General features: G+C 41.0%; 1 protein-coding gene and 1 long non-coding RNA gene across 5 annotated transcripts in view; one reads left to right on the plus strand and one right to left on the minus strand.

The window, feature by feature from the left end:
- Positions 1-12458, plus strand: part of LOC126999871 (uncharacterized) — a 44261-nt gene extending 31803 nt beyond the window's left edge. Inside the window, exons 2-6 of one of the 2 annotated variants that reach the window (XR_007753645.1) lie at positions 1939-2097; positions 2522-4195; positions 7709-7783; positions 8132-8246; positions 12220-12458. Coding sequence is in view for 1 of the 2 variants with exons in the window: in XM_050862983.1 (XP_050718940.1) it covers positions 1939-2097; positions 2522-2727 (365 nt within the window). In the remaining variant the exon portion in view is untranslated. Of the gene's footprint in view, positions 1-1938; positions 2098-2521; positions 6930-7708; positions 7784-8131; positions 8247-12219 lie in introns of those variants that run through there. The other variant, XM_050862983.1, reaches the window with a different exon arrangement.
- LOC126999872 (uncharacterized) lies at positions 12229-23892 on the minus strand. 3 transcript variants are annotated; one of them, XR_007753648.1, is made up of 5 exons: positions 23820-23857; positions 22977-23058; positions 19943-20333; positions 14047-14164; positions 12229-12365 (listed from the first exon to the last, which is right to left on the minus strand). It is a non-coding gene; the product is annotated as an uncharacterized LOC126999872 (long non-coding RNA). The 3 variants fall into 3 exon arrangements; XR_007753646.1 differs by having other exon boundaries at positions 22977-23892; XR_007753647.1 differs by lacking the exon at positions 22977-23058 and having other exon boundaries at positions 23820-23877.
- Between the last annotated feature and the right edge of the window lie 16 nt (positions 23893-23908).

Here is a 23908-nt window from a genome sequence, read left to right on the forward strand (position 1 = left end):
GGAGTAGTAGTGATGGTAAAGGTGAGGTCGTGGAGGTGGTGATGGTGGTGGTGGTTTAGTGAAGGTGGGGGGGAGTGACCACAGTGCGTGACTACTATATTGATCCTACACCGGTCTATTCTTGGGGGAGGAGGAAGGCAGGTTGGAGGAAGAAGAGGAAGAAGACGAGGAGGGAGAGAAGGAGGAGGGCAGCGATAGGGAAGAGGAAGAAGGAAGTAGGAAGGAAGAAGAACACATTAACTGACGGAAGATACCACGATGGGGAGGAAGGAATATAAAAAGAAGATCGGAAGAGGAGGAAGGAAGGGCGTAGGGAGGAAAGGGAAGAACACAACCGACTGAAGAAAGATATCACGATGGAGGAAGAAGGAATAAAAGGAATCGAAAGAGGAAAAGGAAGAGGTAGAAGGAAGAGCGTAGGATGGAAGAAAGGAAAGGGAAGACCACAAACTGACTGAAGGAAGAAACCGTGATGGGGGAAGGAATGAAAAGAAAGGTAGGAGGAAGAAAAGGAAGAGGAAGGAAGGAAGGGAGGAAAGAAAATATGCGGATTGAAAGAAGAACCCGCGAGGAGAAAGTAATAGAAAGACCAGAAGAGGAAAAGGAAGAAGAAGAAGGAAGGAAGGGAAAGAATACATACTAATTGAACGAAGAAATCGGATCTCCCTAATGGCAGTTCTTCGATGACCTGATTCACTCTTCAGGCAAGGGTGGAAGGGAATTAGATAGAAGAGAACTGGTTTTTCTTCCCTTTAATAACCTTTCTTTCTGGTGAGAGAGAGAGAGAGAGAGAGAGAGAGAGAGAGAGAGTCATGTTTTGCGGGTCGATACCACTTGCCATCGTGTCACGCCAGTCTCGCTGCCGCTGCGGTGACCCGGGGTTCGTTCCCTCCACCCGGCGTGTCTCGCGAGCCAACGACTGGGGGGGGGCCTCCACCGTCTGCAAAGAACTATATTATACAAGAGAGCGAACTTATCTTGATTAAGTTAGCTGAAATGAATCGTGAATATTCCTTTTTTTTTGGGTGAGAGCGGGTATCTTATACATAACCGTGCTTCCACTTGTAATATCGTAGCTCTTTATACATCATGAGGAGGAGGAGGTAGAGGATAAGGAGGAGGAGGAGGAGGAGGAGGAGGAAGAGTGCAGGGTAATTCATCAAACATTCTTCTTCGCTCTCGGAATAGTTAAAGTAGTTCAATTTTATGCTTCAGCTGATTACGTCATTCTCTCCTTCCTCGGTCAAAATTGTTAGTACATATGAATTGTCACGAGTCGCCAGTTTAGATCGTCAACGTGAAGGGAAAGGCGGCTCATGCGTGACACACCTTACGTATTATCTCGATTTTTTTTTCTCTGCATTTTCTTTTTTTATTATTTTTTTGTTCCATGAGACAAACTGCAGGCTTGGGGATTCCCGGTGGTCGTTGGGAAAGGAACACACACACACACACACACACACACACACACACACACACACACACACACACACACACACACATCTATACACACACACACACACACACACACACACACACACACACACACACACACATCTATACACACATACATACATACACACACACACACACACACACACACACACACACACACACACACACGCACACACACACACATCTATACTTACATACATACATACATACACACTGATTAAATGCACAAAATACAACCTCGTAATGATTTTTTTTCACAATTATACAGAGAGAGAGAGAGAGAGAGAGAGAGAGAGAGAGACGTGTAGAGTTTCAGCTTGGTCCATATTGTTTGCGTGGTATGAATGTCCATGTAAATAATTCTCTCTCTCTCTCTCTCTCTCTCTCTCTCTCTCTCTCACCTCTACACACACACACAGAGGACTGCTTTCTACTAAACTGTTGGGATCGAACTTGTGCTTGACTTTCCTCCGTCCCCGCCAGGTCTGGGCCTCAGCTGCTGGGCATGTAACAGCGCGTTCGACCCCCGCTGCGGAGAGACCAACTTCGACTCGAGTACTCTGGACACCATCGACTGTAACCAGCTGGAGAAGAACCACCTGGACACTGAACCCATCTACTGCAGGAAGATCATCCAGAGAAGTGAGTGACGGATTACCATTTGCTCATCTGGTATTTTATAAGTTAACTAGTACGTGTATTCATCGATATTCATTTCTTCGTACTTGTAGAGATTAAAGATGTATCGTATTTGTCTAAGTTGCATTGATATAGAGTAGTTTGGTAATCCCACGTGGCGCTAGATAATGAGGTTGTCTTTGGGTCGTATTATAAGACATTTCGTAGCCCAAGAACACATATTTGACAAGACTTTCGTGGGAGTTGAGGGCATTTCCAGGAGTATATAGTTTTATGACCGGTAGTAAGTAGTTTGACCCTTCTTCTGTACCATTAACCTGAAGAAACACTCATTAGAAGTTTAGAACCCGACTGACCCCCTCTTTGACCTTTATAAATAGCTGATATGAGAAGCGAAAATGTCTTATAATACCAACCTTTGTTTCAGTCAACGATAAGGTGCGAACCGTGAGGGGCTGCGGCTGGCTGGAGGAGACGAAGGCTGCCGCCGGTGAGTGCTACACCAGGACGGGCACCAAGGACGTCATGGTCACCTACTGTCACTGCACCGAGGACAACTGCAACTCCGGCAACTCGGTCTTGGCGTCGTTGGGAATGTCCGCAGTCTTCTTGGCCCTCACACGGCTCTTTTAGACGAGACAGAGCGCGGTGCAAGACGCCATCAGCACCATCAGGGCTGTTAACTTCGCTATTTCAAATCAACTAGACTCCAAGAACTCGCCTGCAGTAATGCTGATGTACGTAGGGAAACTGTTGCGTTGTAAAACTAAAATGGTCGAAACTATTCAGTAAACATAGACAGTCAATAATTTTACATCCATAATTGGGAGAAGCAAGTGGCTGCAATGCCCCTCCTTTCTAAAGTAAATAAGTACCTGCTGCTCATATTGTCGATCTAAAAGAAAGTAATAATACCGCAGTCGTTTGAAGTAGTCTACGAGTCAGAGTCAGTAAACGATGTAATATAACCTCAATTAAAACTTTAGGGACGGGATTACAGAAAAGCGTAATGGATGTGAGTATCTTTTTTCTGAGTTGGCTTCAGCTGTGGTGCGGGGTGGCGAGTGTGCGCGCAGGCGATGGTGCTCCTCGAGTGGACAGATGAGAAGAAGGGCCATCGCATTGTTTTGTTTTGTTTACCCTCAGTGAAGGTGGGGAAGCCTGCCTACCTGCACTCAGCAACACACGTGTAACATTCTAGACTTCGGAGCGGCTGTAGGGTGGACACGAATGGTCACAAGTAGGTTTCAGAGTTGATCAGCGTGTCACCCTAGAAGGAAGTGCTGTGAGTGGCAGTGGTCACTCCCAACAGGTAATTATGGTCAGGGGGCGGCACGGGATGGTAGTCGCTGTTCATTATACCTGTCAAGATGCCTCACACGTATTGAGATAACATTGTTCTGGAAGAGGAAATAATTAGGGTATCATATGTGCCGATCAGAGCATCACAGCGCACTCACCAAAATGCAGTTCAGCTTTTTGTCTAATTCGGATAAGTTCCAAATCTATTTATATCAGACGCAGGTGTCTATCTTCACGTTACGGTCACATAGTCATTGACAGTTTAACTCATCTTTTTGAATACTCTGTGAATACTCCGTGATCACTTTTAGAATCACTTCATATTGATTTCAAATTGCGACTGTACTTCATTGTTGATAACACGTGCATTGTTGTAAAGAGACACCCGTGTAGTCGGTACTTCGTCACACAAGTACCGTTACGAACTCACGGTTGTTGGATGCCGAAGTACCTTTACGTAGCAAGATCCGTTTCGAAGCACGGAGGAACGGGAGGGTCTCGTTCTTGCTCTCCTCGGCAGGGTTGGAAGCCAGCCACTGTAGGATTATGTTGAGCCTCTGCCTTAAAATAGACAGTGGAAGATGTAAGTTTGATGTAGAGTTCCACACTGCCTTTTGCACCTGTTAAGCATACTCTGACCCTTTGTGCGTTTATTGTCCGTTTTCTGATACACTGTGAGACGAAGCTCCGACGCGTTGGTTGTTGGTTTACTGCGGGGCAGCTCGGTGGTGGAGTCACTACTGGATCTGTGTGCGCCAGTAAGCCGCAATGGTCGCTGCGTCGGAACTACATCTCACAGGTATAAGACTTTCTGTACAAGCTGGGTGTTACTGGCAGATGACCCGTACCGCATACATATTGTTCTGGTAGCCAATAGCTGAGCTGTTTACATGAGTCCTGTTTACCTTTCATTGACTCGGCAAATACGATAGTTGTATGCTTTGGTTTTGAGCCAGCACACCGAATACTCCGTACTCACTGAAGGTTTCGTGCAAATGGTGAATAATTTCACATGTAAGTTAGCATAATGTGTAAATAGATGAGTAGATCGAGTCTAACTACTGTTCTTTGAGTGGAATGCTCTGCCTTGTAAAAAGCAAGTTCATTTAAAGCGTGCTTGGTAAGCTAGAATGACTCTACCATAGAGGCAACAGCAGAATTTGCTTGACAAAATATTCAAGATCTGGCAGAAGGATCTTTGCAGAGTTGCAATCGGCCCAGGTATAAGACATCACATCAATATATGTTTCATTATATCTTTGAAAGAAAACAGGCATTTTCTTTGCTGTTTATAGTCCAGTTACTTTGTTTTGTCGAAAGTCATGGTGTATTCATAAGGAACTGACAAAAGAATGCCTTATTCCTTCACTTGTGGTTGTAGTGAAACAAGGGTATATGTATAATGTAAATATACTGATTATTTTCTTTGACAAGGTTATACAGTAAAACCTAAAAAAAATAGGTTATTCGAGATTCAGGAAATGGTGTATTGATAAAAATAATAACATTCATAAGGATATTCAGCCTTGTTCATTTAAGTTGAACTCCTTCAAGATTTCAATGTTCAAACTTATTTCAAATATCAGTGACCTTGCAATTAATTTATCATAGCTGTCCTGTTTGTATATGCTGCTGTGGCTGCAGTGTGACTGCACACTAACCGCTTTGTCACCAAAGTCATGCCCTCTTATGTTCTCACACACATCTGAAAAAACTAAGTGAAAAGACATTTGATCACAACACTTGTTAAATGTTGTAAGCTGCCTTATAACCAAGCAGTTCTCATTAAGTTATTGACTGGCTGACCTGTGCTTGCAGCAAGATTAGTTGCATATCATTAGCCTGGGAATAACGTGCCCTTTGAAGTGAGGCAGTCATGCCGTTCTTGAAAGTTATTACAGATTATTTATTTATTTTTTTACTCATGCTAGAGGGAAATTCTGACATCATTGCCAAGACACCATTTATTGTGGGTCACTCTTCCCTGGCTGCCCCCAACAGCCTGATCTGTTTCCAGCCGAAAAATTAGGTTTAATCAACATCAAAAGTTCATCTAGGTATTATTAATTTGCTTATGAAGGAATTCATAATTTGAGTAATAAATTGATCTTACATTATGAATGAGTAAGATAACAGTTCCTATGATGTTTGTGTACCTTCTAAATCTTTTACCTTGAAACTTTTGAGTTGATGAACTGAGCTACTTGTATACCATCAAAGATGCTGGTACATAAAAGGGTATGAAGAAGTGAGGTTGTACTGTATATGCATGGTTATGTCAGTGCTTGTGACTACAACATATTATCATCCAAAGACAAAGGTCAGACATGTATTATACACCTAAAATGGCAAAAGAAAACATAGAGTTTTGGTTGGAGATTCGATAACTTTGTCATAAAATAGTAAAATAGATGAAAAGTCTCCATGGCAGTATTTTTATATTAATGTGTTCATGGTATGGTCAATGCTTGTGACAACACAAATTCACTTGTGTAATATACTGTATATTCTAACTTGCCATTGTATGTACGTCATGTAAACGTGTTCCAAGTTTTTCTCAGGCAATGTGCAATACCCTGATGTTTAAGTTTAATTTTATTCAGTCTCCGTAAAGGAATTCTGAACCCGTTGTTCCTAAGTTTTCACCTTCTCTAGACTTTTCCGAGAACCTACCACTCCACGATATATTTTAGTTTCGTTGACACTTACCCTTCACTCTGGAATAATAGTTCCAAGGGAACATGCTACTCCGTGTGCATTGAGCTGTGTTCATATGTACAGTGTGTAAGTGTGCTCAGGTTCTGAGTACACTGAAATAGTTTAATTTTGCATTATAGATAAGCATCACTGAATTGCTGTGGGAAAATCTTGCTACAAAATATATGTAGTAGAGGTGACGATCTAGTGCCGGACACCAAGAATGGAGAAATAAACTGATAATTTTGTCTGCTGGATGAGCCACATTTCTCACTGTTGACTGCACTAACTAACACTGTTTTTATCTTTTGAGAATTTAGATATTTTCTACATCACATCTTGTACAGCTTAGGACACACTACTTTGTCCAAGAAAGTTCAGTAACTTTTTCTCCACATTTATTAGTTCTTTATAAATTTCACAAATTTGTAGGCAAGAATTATTGCCACCTATAGATTCGAACCCAACTACTGTAGTAGCATTCTATAATGAGGTTAATGATATGAAGAAATTGTATGTAACTTATAAGAATTAGTTCTCTTACTCAGTTAAATTATATATTGGTACATGTATCTTAATTTAAATCATAGAAACTGCAGAAACCAGCTATTATTGGCAGCAGTTATAAGACTTGATCATCACCTGAACGGCATGTTTTCAGCAGTTCAACTCCTGGAATTTCACAACACACCAAAGAGCCAGACTACTTTGATTCATGGTTGAAAATTATTGGAACATCCATCAAAGTCTAGTTTACTTTTATCATTTCTGTAATGACAATGAAACTTCTTTATAAGATCCTGAATAATAAAATTATTAGTGTGCCATGTACAAACGATTTGCTTTTCAATAGCCATCATATACTACTCTACGGGATTTGGTTTTGTTTGACTCTCAGAATCTTCTCAAGACTTTTATTTGCTGACCTCTTAAAAAATTCACACCTCACTTACTCTTTTTGTGCTTTTTCTTCACAGTAAATTCTTAATTTTCTTTCACTATAGTATCATAATTATGAACTCTTGTGTGATTTCTTATCAGGCAATTATATCTTCATTTTGCATCTTTCCAGTCCCTTAAATTCCCATTTCAATGTTACTCTTGCCCCAAACACAAAGTGGTCAGAAACATTAAATATTTCTCTCACATCCTTTGTATGTAGCAGTCTGCTTTATCCTATCATTTTCATGCTCTGCATTTGTTTGCAATTCTCTAACTCACCTTGATTAAAGAAAAAACTGTCCCACCATCTCTCCACTCGGCCTTTGCATTTGTGCCTTGATATCTTAAACAGCTCTTCAGGATGGCTGCTTCCGAGGTGATATCGTCCTTTTATTGTGACTGAACTTGCATCCTACTCATGCCTCTAACCCCAATGTTGTCACTCGGCAGAGTCTTCAATGTGGATAAAAAATTTGGAAAGTTGAGCCCAACTTTACAAATTATTTTGAGGAAGGACAATACATAGCAGAGGTGTTGGAAGTCCTTTGATCTTTATCTATAGATAAGTTTAGTTCAGCATTGAGGCATGTTTATTTGCATTATATTTTTTACTAAGAACAAGTATTATATTTCTTAGTGTCATGTGATATTCCTTTGCCTCATCTCTTTTCAGAGGTGCAGGTTATTTCTCAGAGCACCACACACAAGCCTCCTTCCATGTGTTGACATCTGCAGCTGACTAGCAATCGTAAGTTGACTATTATTAGGTGTTGAATGTTTGTTTGCAAGTATTATTGTAAAGGTAATTGGGGAAGAAGAGCATTTGAGGAAGAACCATTCACCAGTGTTGGAGCAGAGCTCAACAAATATTCTTCATCGCCACCACCACTCCGTCCCTTCATGGAAACTTCTCTCAAGGGGATGGCCACAACAGCAGCTTATAGATACCCTGTTCTTATTCTGGCTAACAGTAGGTGGTTTGATTTAGTTTGCCAGAATGTGAGCAAATATAGGTATAATTAAATGGTATCCAAAATAAAATGAAGCTGATGTTGTGCTTTGTATTTGTGATGCCCAGCCTTGATAAATTTTGCAGATTTCAATTGGCCTGTCCTGATGTCTGCCAATCAGAACTCCACAAGATGAATAGGTTGCAGCACTTCTTCCTCTTGTCAGCATGCTGTTCATGCAGGTCGAGGCCATCCTCAAAGGTAAAATACTCAGCCTGCTTTCTACACCCACAACATTCACCTTGCTCTAGTGTACAGTTTGTAATACAAATATCTTTTTCAAAACATTTAATTAAAAGTTTGAATGTCATTTCCTTGGAGTATTTCTAAAATTTAGAATATATTTAGTATTGGTTCATGTTTTTATGCGAGTGCATTGTGACAATCAATTTGGGATCTTGATTTGACTTACAGATGCAACAATTACCATGGGTTTCAGAGGCCATATTATATATTTTCAGGAATAAGTTTATAACATGGTGTTGGATATGGCTGATAATTTGGCAACCATGTTTCAGACCTTGCATTATTTTTGTCAAGATGAATGATTAACAAGGTGTGGATAATTAAAGTACCTATAAAAGATGCAATGATAAAACCTTCTAGGTTTTGTGACACAAGGCTACCAAACGGCATTGTGCTCTCGCGCTGGTAGCCAAAGAGTCAGCCGCATGATTCATTCAATTATGGCAGCACCGAGCTCAGTACCCTGCCATAACCTGAACAGTTCAGGTGTCGTCCCTGAATCCGCCTGCCAGCTTGCCCGCAGACAGCCTCAACACCTCCACTGCCGTGTTCACAGCTGGAGAGCTCGATCATTAATACCGGTATTAAATATGTTGGCCTCCCAGCACTTTTGCACAACCCCATCTCAACAGCAATATTATCTACTGGGTTTTATCATTGTCTCTAAGGCATGAATTAACCATATTCAGGCAAGATTTGAAACATACTCTGCCAAATTATCCTTATCCAGCACTTTAAGAGTTATTCCCCATAACAATACAACACAGTGGTTTACAAAATCTTTAGAATTAACCCGGTAGCAGCGACGGGCCAAATTTGTGCCATGATATAAACCCCCAAAAATTGATGATACATAATCTGATCACAAATGCTTTGATATATATTATGAAATGGTTTGTGTGAGGGATGATTTTTTCGCTTAGAGGGGACCATTAAGAAACATGATCCCCGCTGCTACCAGGTTAAATTTCTCTCATATTTGTAAATTAAACTATAAAAAAAAAGTTTTAAAAATAACCCTTTAAAAATATTTGACTAAAGTGCCTCTGGAGGAATGAATGTTTTAAACATCAAGCTTTGAAAGAAACAAATTTGAGTGTCTTAAGGTGTATTTAGTTTTCCAGACATGTGGTATACACAGGTTTCTGTTTACTAAACATGGTGTATAATCCCCCAAAACTGTAATAACACAGTTGAATCCTGTAATGTAATTGGGGAGGAACCACATCCAGAAAGACATGGGTTCATGTCCCGCCATTGCCACTGTAAACACTTTTTTTTTACATCTTGGCCTATTGCGCCAGCAGGCTTCTTCCCGGTGGATCCTGAGTTCCTGATGGTCGGTCCAAGGCTTCTTCCCGGTGGGGCCTGATGGTCGGCCCAGCCCGTTCTGGTGCAGGCGAGTGTTTATAGTGGCGCCATCTTGCATTGGCTCATGCTGCCCTCCCGGAGCTCATCTTTAATCCTAGAATCTAGAGTCCAGGTTGATAGGTGGTCTTCTGGACAGCATGTGGGTAGTTTTAAGCCACTCGGCGGCGGCTGAAGAAATCCCAGCTTGGTGGCACTGGTCGGGGATTGAACTCGCGTCCTCCTGAACACGGGGCTGTCTCGCTATCCGTTCAGCCACTGCCACCGCCTCCCCATAACAGGCTGGGGCCAACCATCAGGCCCCACCAAGGAGGTCTGCTGGCACTAAACGCCAGAACGTAAAAAAAAAATATCAACGAGTGCCAGAGATCGAACCCAGCATCCTGAGTAAAAAAGTCAGGGGAGGAAACCAACCAAGCCATTGTGAGCTGAAAAGTCACTGCACCAGAGGCCACTTCTGCAGCACTATACCACAGTTGGTTTGCTGCCCTGGCTTCTTCCCAGAAGGCCCAAATTTCATCTCCAGCACTCAGTGTTCCATTAGAGAATGTTAACACATTCAATCAATCAATGGGTGCATTACACAGGGGTGCGTCGCCTCACCCACCCAACAATGCTAAGTCCAGGGGTCCCTCTGGGCGAGCCTTCAAGCAGGCCCCCTTCCCATCTGGAGTACCTCCTGACAGGATCTATCGACTTGTTCAAGCCATGAACTCTGTGGGTGTCCCCCTGGCCTCCTCCACTCAGGATTGTGTCTTACAGAGACAACCTAATGAGCAGGATCAGCTTCTGGGCAACGTGCCATATGCCCGTATTGCTGGAGTTGGCTGATGGACCATGCAGGTAATATATGTCAAATCAGTCTCACGGAGTAGTAGTCGGTTTGACAGTCATTCCAGTGATATCCCATGATTCTGCATAGACATTTATTACTATAGGCATCAAACCACCTCTCCAAGACCCCATTTGGTGTCCATGTCTCATAGACATAAAGTAGGACAGGGACCACAAGGGACCTGAAGATCCGAATCTTTGTACTTCTACACCGGTATCGACAATGCCATATACTCAGCATACGCTGAGCGAGTCCATAACACCATGGGCCAAGCCAATCCACCGTAAGACTTCCTGGCGAGACTCACCGTTGTTCTGAACTTCGCAAGCAAGGTTATATGAAAATTTCCAAGATCTCAATGTCCATGCCACATGCACAAACAGACTGTACTGTTTCATCCAGCAAACCTACAAACACCTGGTACCCTTGATCTTGTCCCAGGAGACCTGAAGTCCCAAGGGCTTTGCCTCCTCATGCAGTGCATCGAGAGCCATCATCAAAACCTCCAGCGATTCTGCAAGGATTACTGTATTATTGGCAAAAATAAGGTCAGTGACCCTGGTATTGCCAATGGATGCTCCACAAAGACTGGTCCACAACTCTGCCTAGTACCCAGTCCATACAAGTGTTGAAAAGCAATGGGGCAAGGACACAGCCCTACCTCACTCCCACATTCACGGGAAAGAAGCTTTGAGCAGTTCTGCACTCATGTTGTAGATACCCAGTGCCTTTCCACCCCTCAACTTTGGCACAACTTCTCTGACCTTGTCAAGTGAGAGTAGGCTTTTGTCGATGTGTCGATGATCCACCACCTGCAACCCAGCAATTGGAATTTGCCCACTTGGAGGGTCACAAATGCTCACAAAGTACTCAGGCCAAAGAGCCCTCTACCCATCCATGTCTGACACAAGGCAGCCATCAGCTTTTTGGATAGTGCTCACCTGTGAGGGAGACTTCAAGCAGAGCTCTTCAGGGTAAGCAGGTTGGAGGTCATCTGCATTTAGGTGGCCCTTGACATATATCTTCTCTCTCCTCAGGGAGCTCTAGTCCTACACAGCAGAGCCCTATGTTGGTTCCGATTCCCAACAAGTCTGGCAGCGCGACTCTCCTTAATAATATCCAGCATCTCCACCGAGGCAAAGCCACTTTTAGATCTCGGGCACTCTCCAATGCACACCCTGACAGCTCGAAGAGCCTCATGATTGAAGAAATCCCACAATTCTACAGGGTCCTCAAAGGTGCTGAGCACATCAAACCGATTTGAGATTGTCACTGCATACTCCTGAGCACATGCCAGGTCCGTCAGCCTCTCAAGATGAAACAAAGCAATGATGCATCTCTAAATTCTTCTCGACCTGCCAAGAAGCTTGAGTGTTGCAACAACAAGCCTACGGTCAGTTGCAAAGAACTCGGCACTCTGGAAAACCCTGTCAGTGCCAGCGTTGAAGTTGCCCAAGACAATGAGTGTGTCCTGGGGAGGGCACTGGTCATTAGTTTTACACCTTTTAGCTGGAGTGATCCAACATGTTCTTAGTGGGTTGTCTCCTGGCAGGTTCCACAGTGCATAATTTCTGAAACAACAAATGACACCAAAATTTAAAACTTTATTGGTCCCCTGTAATTGACTGTCTAGTTTTTTTTTTTACTTTTTCAAAAGTTTCTTATTGTAAATGTTAATACAGCAGCAAAACAAAATTTATTTTACAACTTCCCTTCTACCAACAGAAAGGAGATCTCCTGAAGCTTGACTCGGCTGAATTCTCACCACTTGGAGGGGGCAACACCTGGCAGTGTCCACAGAGCAGCATCACACCTGATCACAACGTTCTTGGAGGGGTGTGGCACCTGGCCGGGTTTACAGTTCATGACACCTGGAGTGACAGTTGAATCTTAGTTGATCAACTATCTTGTTTAGAACATTTCATAAGTGTATAAGAGATGTATAATATAAGCTGATGGGGAGACTCCTCTTGTTTGATTTAAGATGAAATCCTTCCAGTTTTTCTACGGAGATTCTTCCTAAAATATTTGACTTTTGGTGCAAATTCTGCAATTTCTTAGCAGTTCTACAGTCTAAAGCAAAAGAAGCACAAAGCGTTAGAGAATAATAAACACCACTGAGTGCCAGGGATCAAACCTAGGCCTTCTGAGTAGAAGTCAGGCAGCATATCAACTGAGCCACCGAGGAGCTAAAAAGTCACCGCGCCAGTGACTATTACTGCAGCTCGGGTACTGTACCGGAGACGCTCTAGCCCTGCACTGTGGACATGAAGGTAAAGGTAACCCCGCTCACACTCATAACTGGAGACGCTTTTAATCAACCAACAACGGCACATACAGTGGATATATAAATTAGAGAAAATGCAGTAACACAGTGAAAAGATCCTGTAATGTAACACCAATGAGTGCCAGGACTGAACCTCATCAGTGGCTTAGTTGGTATGCTGCCCTGCCTTCTAATCAGTAGGCAAAGATTCAGTTTCAGGCATTTTTTAAATTTTTTTTTAAATATTTTTTTTACGTCGCTGCCTGTTGCACCGGTAGGCATCTTCCTGATGGTCGGCCCAAGGCTTCTTCCAGGTGGGGCCTGATGGTCAGCCCAGCCCGTTCTGGCGTAGGCGAGTGTTTATAGTGGCGCCATCTTAATGGAGTTACATTACAAGATTTTTCCACTGCATTGTTGCAGTTTCTCTGATGTGTATATACACTGTACGTGCCATTTTTGGTTGATTAAAAGCATCTGTAGTTACCATGAGTGTGAGTGAGGTCACCTTCACCCTCATGTTCGCATTGTGGGTCCAGGGCTTCAGTGTATTGCTGCAGAAGTGGCCGCTGGTGCAGTGACCTCATAGCTCATCGGTGGCTCAGTTGGTACATTTTCCTGACTTCTACTCAGAAGGCCCAGGTTCAATCTCCAGCACTCAATGGTGTTGCATTACAAGAAGCCACAAAAATAAAAGTATATACTATAAAGTCAGCAAAAATGACATAACATCAAGGTTAGTGATATATGTAAATTTAACATGGATGAGACAGAAGAACCCCTGAGGAATAGCTGGAGCATGAAAACAATAAAGGAAAGACAACATTGGCAGTCAGCAGTTGCTTGCTAAAAGGTGCAAAGGACAAGGTCACAAGTAATATGGAGGAAGTAGTAGTGAAGGTTGCAGAAAATTCTATATCAAATTGTATGGTGATTAAGATGGGCAGGAGGATGGTGGTGAGGAGAATTATCTGCGAACTTGAAAATTCCCAACATGACAGTGAAGAGAGTAAGCTTTGAAAGGAATGCGCAGAGGCAAATCAGATGGCCAAACTCTTGACTTTGACATTCAGGCAGTTTCATACAACTTGATAAACTAGCTCAAATATATACAAAATACTAAAGTCACAGTTCCTAGAGCCTTGTAAAATGTCACCATTATAATTACTTATATTAGTGGAAACAGTAAACTATCCTTAGCGGCAAAAGGTTGTGTACTAATTTGGCAAATAGGATACTTTTGAAGTGGCAATAGGTTACTATCAGTTGGGTTTGAATTGGGTTCATACCTTGTGATGATTTCAGTTACTCATCTGCAGCTACAGGAACTGCTGTTTCTCTCTGCCTCTGCATTAGGTACTAGGGCAGTGGAAGCTGGTGTGTCTTCAATATTCTGCAGGAATTTAGCTGAAAAAGTTATTATGTTAATGAAATGGCCACAAGTTACTGTTTTAGCAGTAATAGGGCACTACTTTAGTGGTGACATTTTATGTAAATGGTGTCAATAGCTTAAGCTCTCGAGAACATTTTTTCAGATGAATGTGTTTTTTGCATGAGTTTGAGTGATGAACAGTTCATCCTTCGGTTCCTTCCTTTCAGTATGGTCAATAAATGGGTACCTGGGGAAATCTGGGAAAATTAAACAGTGGCAACTTAGAAATTACACTGGCCATGTCTCAGGTAAGTGGGTTCTCTCCCACCACAGGCTCGAGGGCTAACAAGATAGAGATGAACATGACCGCCATACATGGCTGTAGCATATGCTCCCAACTTTACCTTTTCAAGCCAGATAAGTTACATTTACATCTAAGGAGATCTGCTGGCCCTATGCAGTCCTTCCTATCATAATTCAAAAGAGAGCACCAGAGAACAAGGAGCACCACAGGACCACAACATAACCTTGGGCTGTTCATTAAGTGACCACTAAGAAAAACCAGCTACCTACCTCACTGCTCTCACCTCATAGCACAGCACAAGGCTCACCTCATCCCAAATCCATCTTACACTCAGAATTTGCCCGTAAATGTCTATATAATGTAGTGTCCTTTAGGATCAAACAGTTGCTAGCTTACGATAAAATTTGCAAGAAAATTCTACCTCTCCATCAGAGCTCTTTGGGTCCCTTGTATACCTTGGTTGATATTCTACTATAACACCCGTCACACTTTGGGTTTTAAACTTTTCTATTCATTTATTATTTCTTGTATACTATTAAGGTGATAGTAACCTACCACCAGATATATTCAAGCAACATCCTAGCTGTTTTCTGGTAACAACAATGATCATCACATAATCAGAACATTTTACCCAGAAATAAATACTAGTCTTTGCAATAGACCACTCAGTTCAGTAAATCATATCCACTTACTCTACACAACAAACCAAAACAAAACCACAAAGATATGCTGAAAAATAAGGTTTTAAGAAGGTAAAACAAACAAGTGAAGAGGAGAGAAGAAGATGAAATGAGAAAGCAAAGAATAATATCAACCTGAACCGCAAAAGGAAGAAATAAGAGAGGGAGACATAGAAAGCCAGGAGACGTACTAAGTGGGGAGGGAGGAGACATATATGAGGAGAGAGGAGACATGTGGGGGAGAGGAGTGATGGAGATGGAAGTATAGAAGGCAGGAAGCAAAATGTGGAGAGAAGAGTCATGGATATAGAGGAAGAGAGGGCAGGAAACTTATGTGGGGAGAAGAGTGATGGGGATAGAAGAAGAGAAGGCATGAAACTTATGTGGGGAGAAGAGTGATAGAGATAGAGGAAGAGAAAGCAGGAGATGGAGAGAAAAACCAATGAGGAGGATGAATGAGTGCATAAAAGAGGAAGAACTTCAGAATTAAATGTGTATGGCAGTCAACAGACAAATAAGACCCCCCAGCCAACATGCTCCTGACGGGGCTCATGCAAGTCCTGACGAACTCAGTAAAAAAACAAGGTGTCTAGAAAAGAATCCTCGGTCTGAGGTGGGGTCGAAGCCGGGTTGCCAGGTTTTCTATCACGAAAAATGCCAACTTTTGACCAAATTCTACTAAAAACTGCCATTTTTTTCTGAATATGCAAAGAAATATGCCAACCTTTATATTTTCACTGTGAAAATTTATTGCATTCTCTTTAACAAGGAAGGTATATAACTTGACTAATTAAAATATAACAACATCACATAAAATCAATATAAAATGCTTATCATTCATATCCATCATCAGTAAATTCCAATACTTTAATAAATCACCATCCTTTAAAATATGCAAAGCTACTGCAATATGATAAAGAGAAAAAGATATTAACACATTAAATCAAATATATCACTACTTCATATTTTCCTCTTTAACTTGGCAGTCATATAACGATTGAATAAATAATACAAAATAGTATCACATACAATGAATATCAAAATGCATATTATTCATGTCCATCATCATTGAATTTCAATAGTGTAATAAATCACTACGTATCTTCCCAGACATATATACTTTGTAGGCTGTAAAAGAAAGATGTTAACACAAAATCAAATATATTACTTCCTACTATTCATGATAGATGTTTATTGAAGTTCCTAAATAAACTGTGACATCCTTTACAATAAAGTTAAACCCAATAAACTCTGAAATAAATGAAGGATTTAGTTTTTTATGATTTTGAAGGGAAGACAACCTTGGAACCAAACTGCAGTGACAGCTTCCAGAAGGCTTCTACAGACCCATCACTAGACTCTTTCACCCACATATTTTTTTCCCCATTCATCTTTTTAAATTTTCTGGAAGAGTCATTTAAACTCTTCCATTTTTTTGGACATAATTGTGTACGTTTGTCGCAAGTTAGACGAAATAGGGTTCAGATTCGTTTTATTAACATGCCAGTATTTCATTACCTACCTTATGAAACAGTACTAGCTCTTCATATATCTTTTCTACAAATGTTCAACAGTCATGGAAATGCTCCTTAAATCAAATTCAAGGATATTTTTTTTTATTGTTCAAAATAGGAAATAGTTATGGCTACCACTGGCTAGGTGCACCATGGCTGTATACGCGCCCAAACGATGCCTAAGGTAAGTCTCACGGTTTTGTTGGGTTAGGTTTGGTTAGGTCAGCTTAGGTTAGGTTAGGTTTGCTTAGGTCAGGTTAGGTTTGGTTTGCACTGGTGACTAGTGACAAGAACATTTTAATTCTGGGTATATATATTTTGATGCATTTTTAAATGGAGATTTTTTCTTCTGCTTGGAAATCTGTTATATTCCCATGTTAAAAAGCACCAAAAAAACAACCAGAATTAAAATGTTCTTGTCCAAGTTTGAGCAACGTTAATGATACTTACACATGTATCCTTAGTTGTATAATCACACTCTGTACTGCCTGGGGGCAGGCCCGTCCCCAGAAGTCTAACCATAGGGGGGCAATTGAAATATTAAGGGGGGCAGATCATGAGAAGGCTGTCAGTAGCATAGAGCAAAGAGTTAGTCCCACCTATATCGATGCATGGGTCCATAGTTGTCATGGCTAAAGTTGGGATATAATAAAAACAGTTCTCTCTCTCTCTCTCTCTCTCTCTCTCTCTCTCTCTCTCTCTCTCTCTCTCTCTCTCTCTCTCTCTCAGAATATACATTTTGGTATTACCTTAAATGATGAGGAAAATTACCTCAGATTTACAGATTTTACCTGATTTTAATTTTAGTATATCTACATATATATATATATATATATATATATATATATATATATATATATATATATATATATATATATATATATATATATATATATATATATATATATATATATATATATATATATATATATATATATCTATATATATACACACACACACACACACACACACACACACACACACACACACACACACACACACACACACACACACACATCCCTAATAACCCATTAATAATTGAGAACTTAATAAGGAATGTAATAGCAAACACCAAATCAAATTTAATAGATATTATTTCCTTATCATGTTTCACAAGTAGGACATTGAAACTAAGCAAATTTAAATGCGTTATTTATGAGGACGAGGACTGCATTGTTTCTAAGGACTACATACCAATATACGCATCAAATTACTCAGACGAGAAACAGGCATGTCTTCCTCATAGCAAGACATATAAAGCAATTGCAAATCAAGGAAGGTAAAGCACAGCCAGGAACACTGAAAACCCCAATACACATCATGCACAGTAACCAAATAAAAAAATGGCATTTATTTCTCATAACCAACTAAAAATCCCAATCAATATTCACATTATTCAAAGTACACATAATGCACAGTATCCAAACCAGGAAGACATTTATATTTCATAACCAAGTTAAGCCCCTGATCAAAATACCAGAGCTGGGACTACCGATTGACATTTGGGATCGGTACTACCGGCGGTAGATTACTGCTACCGATACCGATCATTCGGTATTTTGAAGAAACTACCGAATACCGCTACCGATCGCATGATTGGCAGTCAATCGGTATCTGTAGATTGAAAAAGCGAGCGCGGGACTTTTTTGTTAAGACTTAAGAGAAGACGACCCCGGCAAAATGAAACGGACAAGTTTCAACACGTTCGAGCGCATCTATGGGAAGCAGTTAGCAGGAAATTCCAGGTATTACTTTGACGTCATCACGCTTAGCCAATCACCGGCCGTTCTGGGCGTTCTCAGCCAATCAGAGGCAGCCACGACCTAGCAGATTCTCACTCCCGCCAAAAGTTTTGGCGGGAGCCCCACTCTTGTTTGGCCTGCCGACGCGAGTAGCCTACACCTACGCTCTAGCTCCTACGCTCTCGACAACGTGCTCAGCCTCATCGCCTAGTGTTTTAAGTGGCAGTGTTTTTAAGTCCACCCGCCGCGGCAGCAGCACTTAATCGTTTTGTGCTTTTAACTTTTCAAGTGATTTTCCTTTTTTAAACTTTATTTTACATTAAAAAAGTTTTTTAATCTACCGATACCGAATCTATACCGATCGGTAGATTTCTGAAAAATCTACCGATCTACCGATACCGATTGGACGCGGCTCGCTACCGACTACCGATACCGGTGGTAGATTTTTTCTACAGAATCCCAGCTCTGCAAAATACACATCATTCAAAATATGCAGAAGATAAATAGGCATGCATTTCTCATAACAACAAGGCATTGAAGGCAAGTGTAAATCATGGAAGATAAAGCACACCCAAGAACAATGAAAGCCCCAAATAGACACACACTGCATAACATCCAGATCAGAAATAGACATGCTTTCTCATAACAACAAGTTTAAAGTAACTCTAGTCATGAAAGGCCACCCATGAAAGAACACATAAGAATATTCAAAGCCTCAATATACACATCATACAGAATAAACTGATCAGAAATAGGTATGTACTTTTAAAACCCAACACCCCAGTAGCCAATATGCACATCATTAAGTACCAATATGAGAAATATAGACATGTTTTCTTCATAGCAACACATTTAAAGCAAATGTAAATCATGGAAAACAAAGCAAACTCAAGAACATTGAAAGCCCCAATATACACATCATGCAAAGTAGTATCCAGATAAGAAATAGCCCAACCTTTTCCTCATCAACTCCAAGCCCCAATAAACACATCATGCAAAGTATCCAGATAAGAAATAGCCCAACCTTTTCCTCATCAACTCCAAGCCCCAATATACAGATCATGCAAAGTAGTATCCAGATAAGAAATAGCCCAACTTTTTCCTCATCAACTCCAAGCCCCAATATACACATCACATCTACACAATATACGGAAACCGAAATCTTGCAGTAAACGTGAGTACCAACGCTCGTAGAGACATTCCCAGATCTCCTCGATATTAACTGAGAACCTGATAGTTGGGGTGGGGAGTAGGAGGGGAGGAGCAGGAAACTTGGTAGTTGGGGGGGCAGCGAATCTGGTAGGGGGGGCAGTGCCACCCCGTGCCCCCCCTTATGGACGGGCCTGCCTGGGGGTTGGGATGGCATGCTCCTCCTTCTCCTTTGTTGTTTTTACTTGCAACAATAAACTATCAATCAATCAATCATTACCCGAAATAACAACCATCCCACACCGCCAGCTGGTCACTCAACACGGCAGCCTTGTTAAGAGAAGACTCCTAAAGCAAAACAAATACTGGACATTACAATCAATTTATTACTATCACTAACGTTCAGGCCACTTCCATCACTCACCAAAAGTCAACAGACAAGCAGATATAGAGAGAAAACTGTCTTTCTTGCATGCCGTGAACTGTCTGGCTTCTTCTTCTTTTGACTTGTAACGCTTTGTATGATAATGATTGTCGCTTCTTAGGTCCTCCTCCTCTCGTTCCTCCATTATTCACACACCTTCCTTTTCAGTGTTACGTAATTTTCTAAACTGAAATAGTCACTTATCTTCACTTATTCAAACATTTGTGCCCTTTTTTCCCAGCACTGCGCGAGGAACACTTTTGCCAACTTAATTTACCATCCTTCCCTCTGTTTCCTTTTTGTCCCCACTCAGCCCAACACCGTGCAGATCGCCACGTTGTCCTCCTTATGTCTGCTAAATTGTTCATGCATTTGTTGTCTGTGTGTTTGTCTGCTCACCGGGCCATCGTCAGGAGTGAAAGAAAATGAACCTTTAATTAAGGGGCACTAAGGTTTGGGTGGCTTGAATTAAATGCTACTTGAATCATCGTTCCTATCTCATTCAATAAATAATTGTGTTGCACATAAGTCCTTTTAAAGCAATAATGTATTACTAAAAATATACCAAGAAAAATGCCAACCAATAGATTTTTCTGCCAAGCACAGTAAAAAAGTGCCAAAAATGAAGATTTTGGGATAAAAAACGCAAATCTAGTAATTTGTGCATACGGCCCCAGCGTTTAATAATTAAATAACTCGAAGGGTATAATCAAGGGTATAATCAAGCAGAGTATAATCGAGCAATAATCAGCAGTATAATCAAGGAAAATCAACTTGGTAACATATATTATAGATCATCAGCCTGGGAAATGAAACTCATAATCGCAGTTAAAAAAAAATTATGAGCCACTAAAAGACCTTATCTTAATGTCATCTGTCCCCAGACATACGAATATGTACAATTTTCTTCTCTTGCAACACTTTGAGCCCCTGCCCTCCAGCATCCTGCGATAAGGCTGGCATCCCGGCCTGCTACGATCCCCGCCTGGCTGTCCGCTAAGCAATCATTCGGTACTCGGTTCTAAAGAGTAATTAGAACCGAATGAATGAGATTGCTGTAAGTACTCGGTTCCCCCATCCCTACAAGATTCACTTATTACCTGTACATTCTTTAACTTCTTTCGTTAAGCGCGGCTATCTGGCAGTGCTCGGGGCTGGGGGGCGACGCCCTGCTCGCATTTTAACCCTGGCTCGCCTTCACATCAGTTCACTTTAGTTATTCAAAAATTCCAACGAGTTCGACGTCAACGTTGTCTCACTCTACAGGGAAACTTACATATAAATACCTACATAGCTAACAAAAAATATTTCTTTTTACTTAAATATATGCGTAGCTTTTCTATAAATGTAAGGTTTTATTTGAACTTCTATTCAAAGCGTATTACTAAATTTAATCTTTAAATAATATAAGCTTTGTTTAAATTTAAAATGCCAACTTTGTTAAAGATATAAATATACATTAAAATGTATGTACACAGTAATACAGTTAGCCAAGTAAAGGAAACATTCTCTGTCCCTGCTGCGATAAAACGCAAAGTATGAGAAACTATTGTATTTTAGTGGTGGTTAGTGTTGAATGATGTGGTGGTTTTATATTAGTGTCAAATAAAGAAGGGATAGTGAGGAGGGGGACAGGTGTTGGTGGTGGAGGAGAGAGCAGTTGTGGTGGTAGGTGCTCTCCCTAATATGCCGTATCTTCAATGATTGGTCAAAACAATGAGATTCACTATCATTGGTGTGGCTCCCGCTTCGCCCACCTACAGTTAAGTAATCTATTTGCATAGGATGTTTTAAGATAGATAGCTAGGTTGCTGTGTGCCTGGAATTAATTAACTCTTAATTTCCAGCGAGTTTCTTTGTTGCTTTAAATAAACTTAAGAGCAGGTTCATCTGGTCTTTGCTTGTCCTATGAGTGTGTGACTGGTCATAAAAATAAATAATTAAAGGACTAGAAGTGGCTGTGAGTCTGAGAACTCCATTTTCAGATATTTTATTTTATATTTTTTTATTGTTGAGAATTTACGGGATTTTCGGAAGTTCAGACCTTTCAAGAACCCCACAAAGAGTAATCAACTTAGTAACATTACAGATCATCATCCTGGGAAATGAAACTCATAATCGCAGTTAAAAGAAAAATATGAGCCACTAAAAACATTAACTTAATGTCATCTGTCCCCAAACGTACGAATATGAACAATTTTCTTCTCCTGCAACCTACTGAGCCCCTGCCCTCCAGCATCCTGCGATAAGGCTGGCATCCCGGCCTGCTACGATCCCCGCCTGGCTGTCCGCTAAGCAATCATTCGGTACTCGGTTCTAAAGAGTAATTAGAACCGAATGAATGAGATTGCAGTAAGTACTCGGTTCCCCCATCCCTACAAGATTCACTTATTACCTGTACATTCTTTAACTTCTTTCGTTAAGCGCGGCTATCTGGCAGTGCTCGGGGCTGGGGGGCGACGCCCTGCTCGCATTTTAACCCTGGCTCGCCTTCACCTCAGTTTACTTCGGTTATTCAAAAATTCCAACGCTAGTCCTACAGGGAAACTTACCTATACATATCCACATAGCTAACAAACAATATTTCTTATTAGTTAAATATGCGTAGCTTTTCTATAAATATAAGGTTTTATTTGAATTTCTTTTCAAAATGTAATTTTAGATTTAATCTTTAAATGATATAAGCTTTGTTTAAATTTAAAATGGCAACTTTGTTAGAGATATATATAAATTAAGATGTACGTACAAAGTAATACAGTTAACCAAGTAAAGGAAACATTCTCTGTCCCTGCTGCGATGAAACGCAATGTATGAGAAACTATTGTATTTTTGTGGTGGTTAGTGTTGAATGATGTGGTGGTTTTATATTAGTGTCAAATAAAGAAGGGATAGTGAGGAGGGGGACAGGTGTTGGTGGTGGAGGAGAGAGCAGTTGTGGTGGTAGGTGCTCTCCCTTATATGCCGTATCTTCAATGATTGGTCAAAACAATGAAATTCACTATCATTGGCAATTATTAAATCACATAGAGCAGACAAAACTGGGATCCCTGTTGTCTGGCGGCTGCGGTGAGAAACTCTTGGGGTTGGCTGTGCATCCCGTCAGCTATCAGCCCAAACTGATCAGGAAAAGAAAAATCGCATTTAACTCATTCCTTCACCCTGCTGACTCCTAAGGGCCGCCAACTGACCTGAAGAGACTCATACCAAGGCTCCATGCCCCCATTACTACACCTCATTACTGTCTCCGAGTATATTTTTGTATCCACTTTAACTTTTCTCCTTAATTTTTTCATTCTTTCACACCATGTCATTTAGCACATACGCGTGCTCACGTGTGTGTGTGTGTGTGTGTGTGTGTGTGTGTGTGTGTGTTAATCGGGGCACCACCATAACCTTTCCTGCCCTCCCATTACTTTACCTTCACTATTAACGCAAAAAATATTATAAAAACACAATAACCATTCCCAATTCTACCTTTGTGTGTGTGTGTGTGTGTGTGTGTGTGTGTAAATATTCATTGCTCCGATCATGGTATCGCTTGGTAACGACTCGCTTCGCCTTGGCAGAACCGATCTTTTTGTGCCAGCCACCTATATAACCCTACTGCTTACTTTAAAGAACACACACAAAAAAAGGCAAAATTAGGGGAAATATCAAATTCAATACAACCAAACGAGACAAACAAAACTAATATGATTTACTGAGCTGATCGAAGCCCCAAAATGTCGCTTCTGAAACATGCTCTGGGTAACATGAAAGATGACTGTGGGCTCTACAAATAGGCTACATTACTTCATATTATTAAGTCAAATCGGGTAAGGTCAGGTTCACGTTAGTCTTACAAACCCCCATCACAAGGATCATAGCAAAAGCCTACCATTTAAGGAGCACCTGACGACGTCCTCACCTCACCAGGAAAGATTGCTACTGATGACTCAGTGATGAGAGTGAGGGAAAACACCGCTA

The sequence above is a fragment of the Eriocheir sinensis genome, chromosome 17 (genome assembly GCF_024679095.1).
Source record: "Eriocheir sinensis breed Jianghai 21 chromosome 17, ASM2467909v1, whole genome shotgun sequence".
Classification (NCBI taxonomy): domain Eukaryota; kingdom Metazoa; phylum Arthropoda; class Malacostraca; order Decapoda; family Varunidae; genus Eriocheir; species Eriocheir sinensis.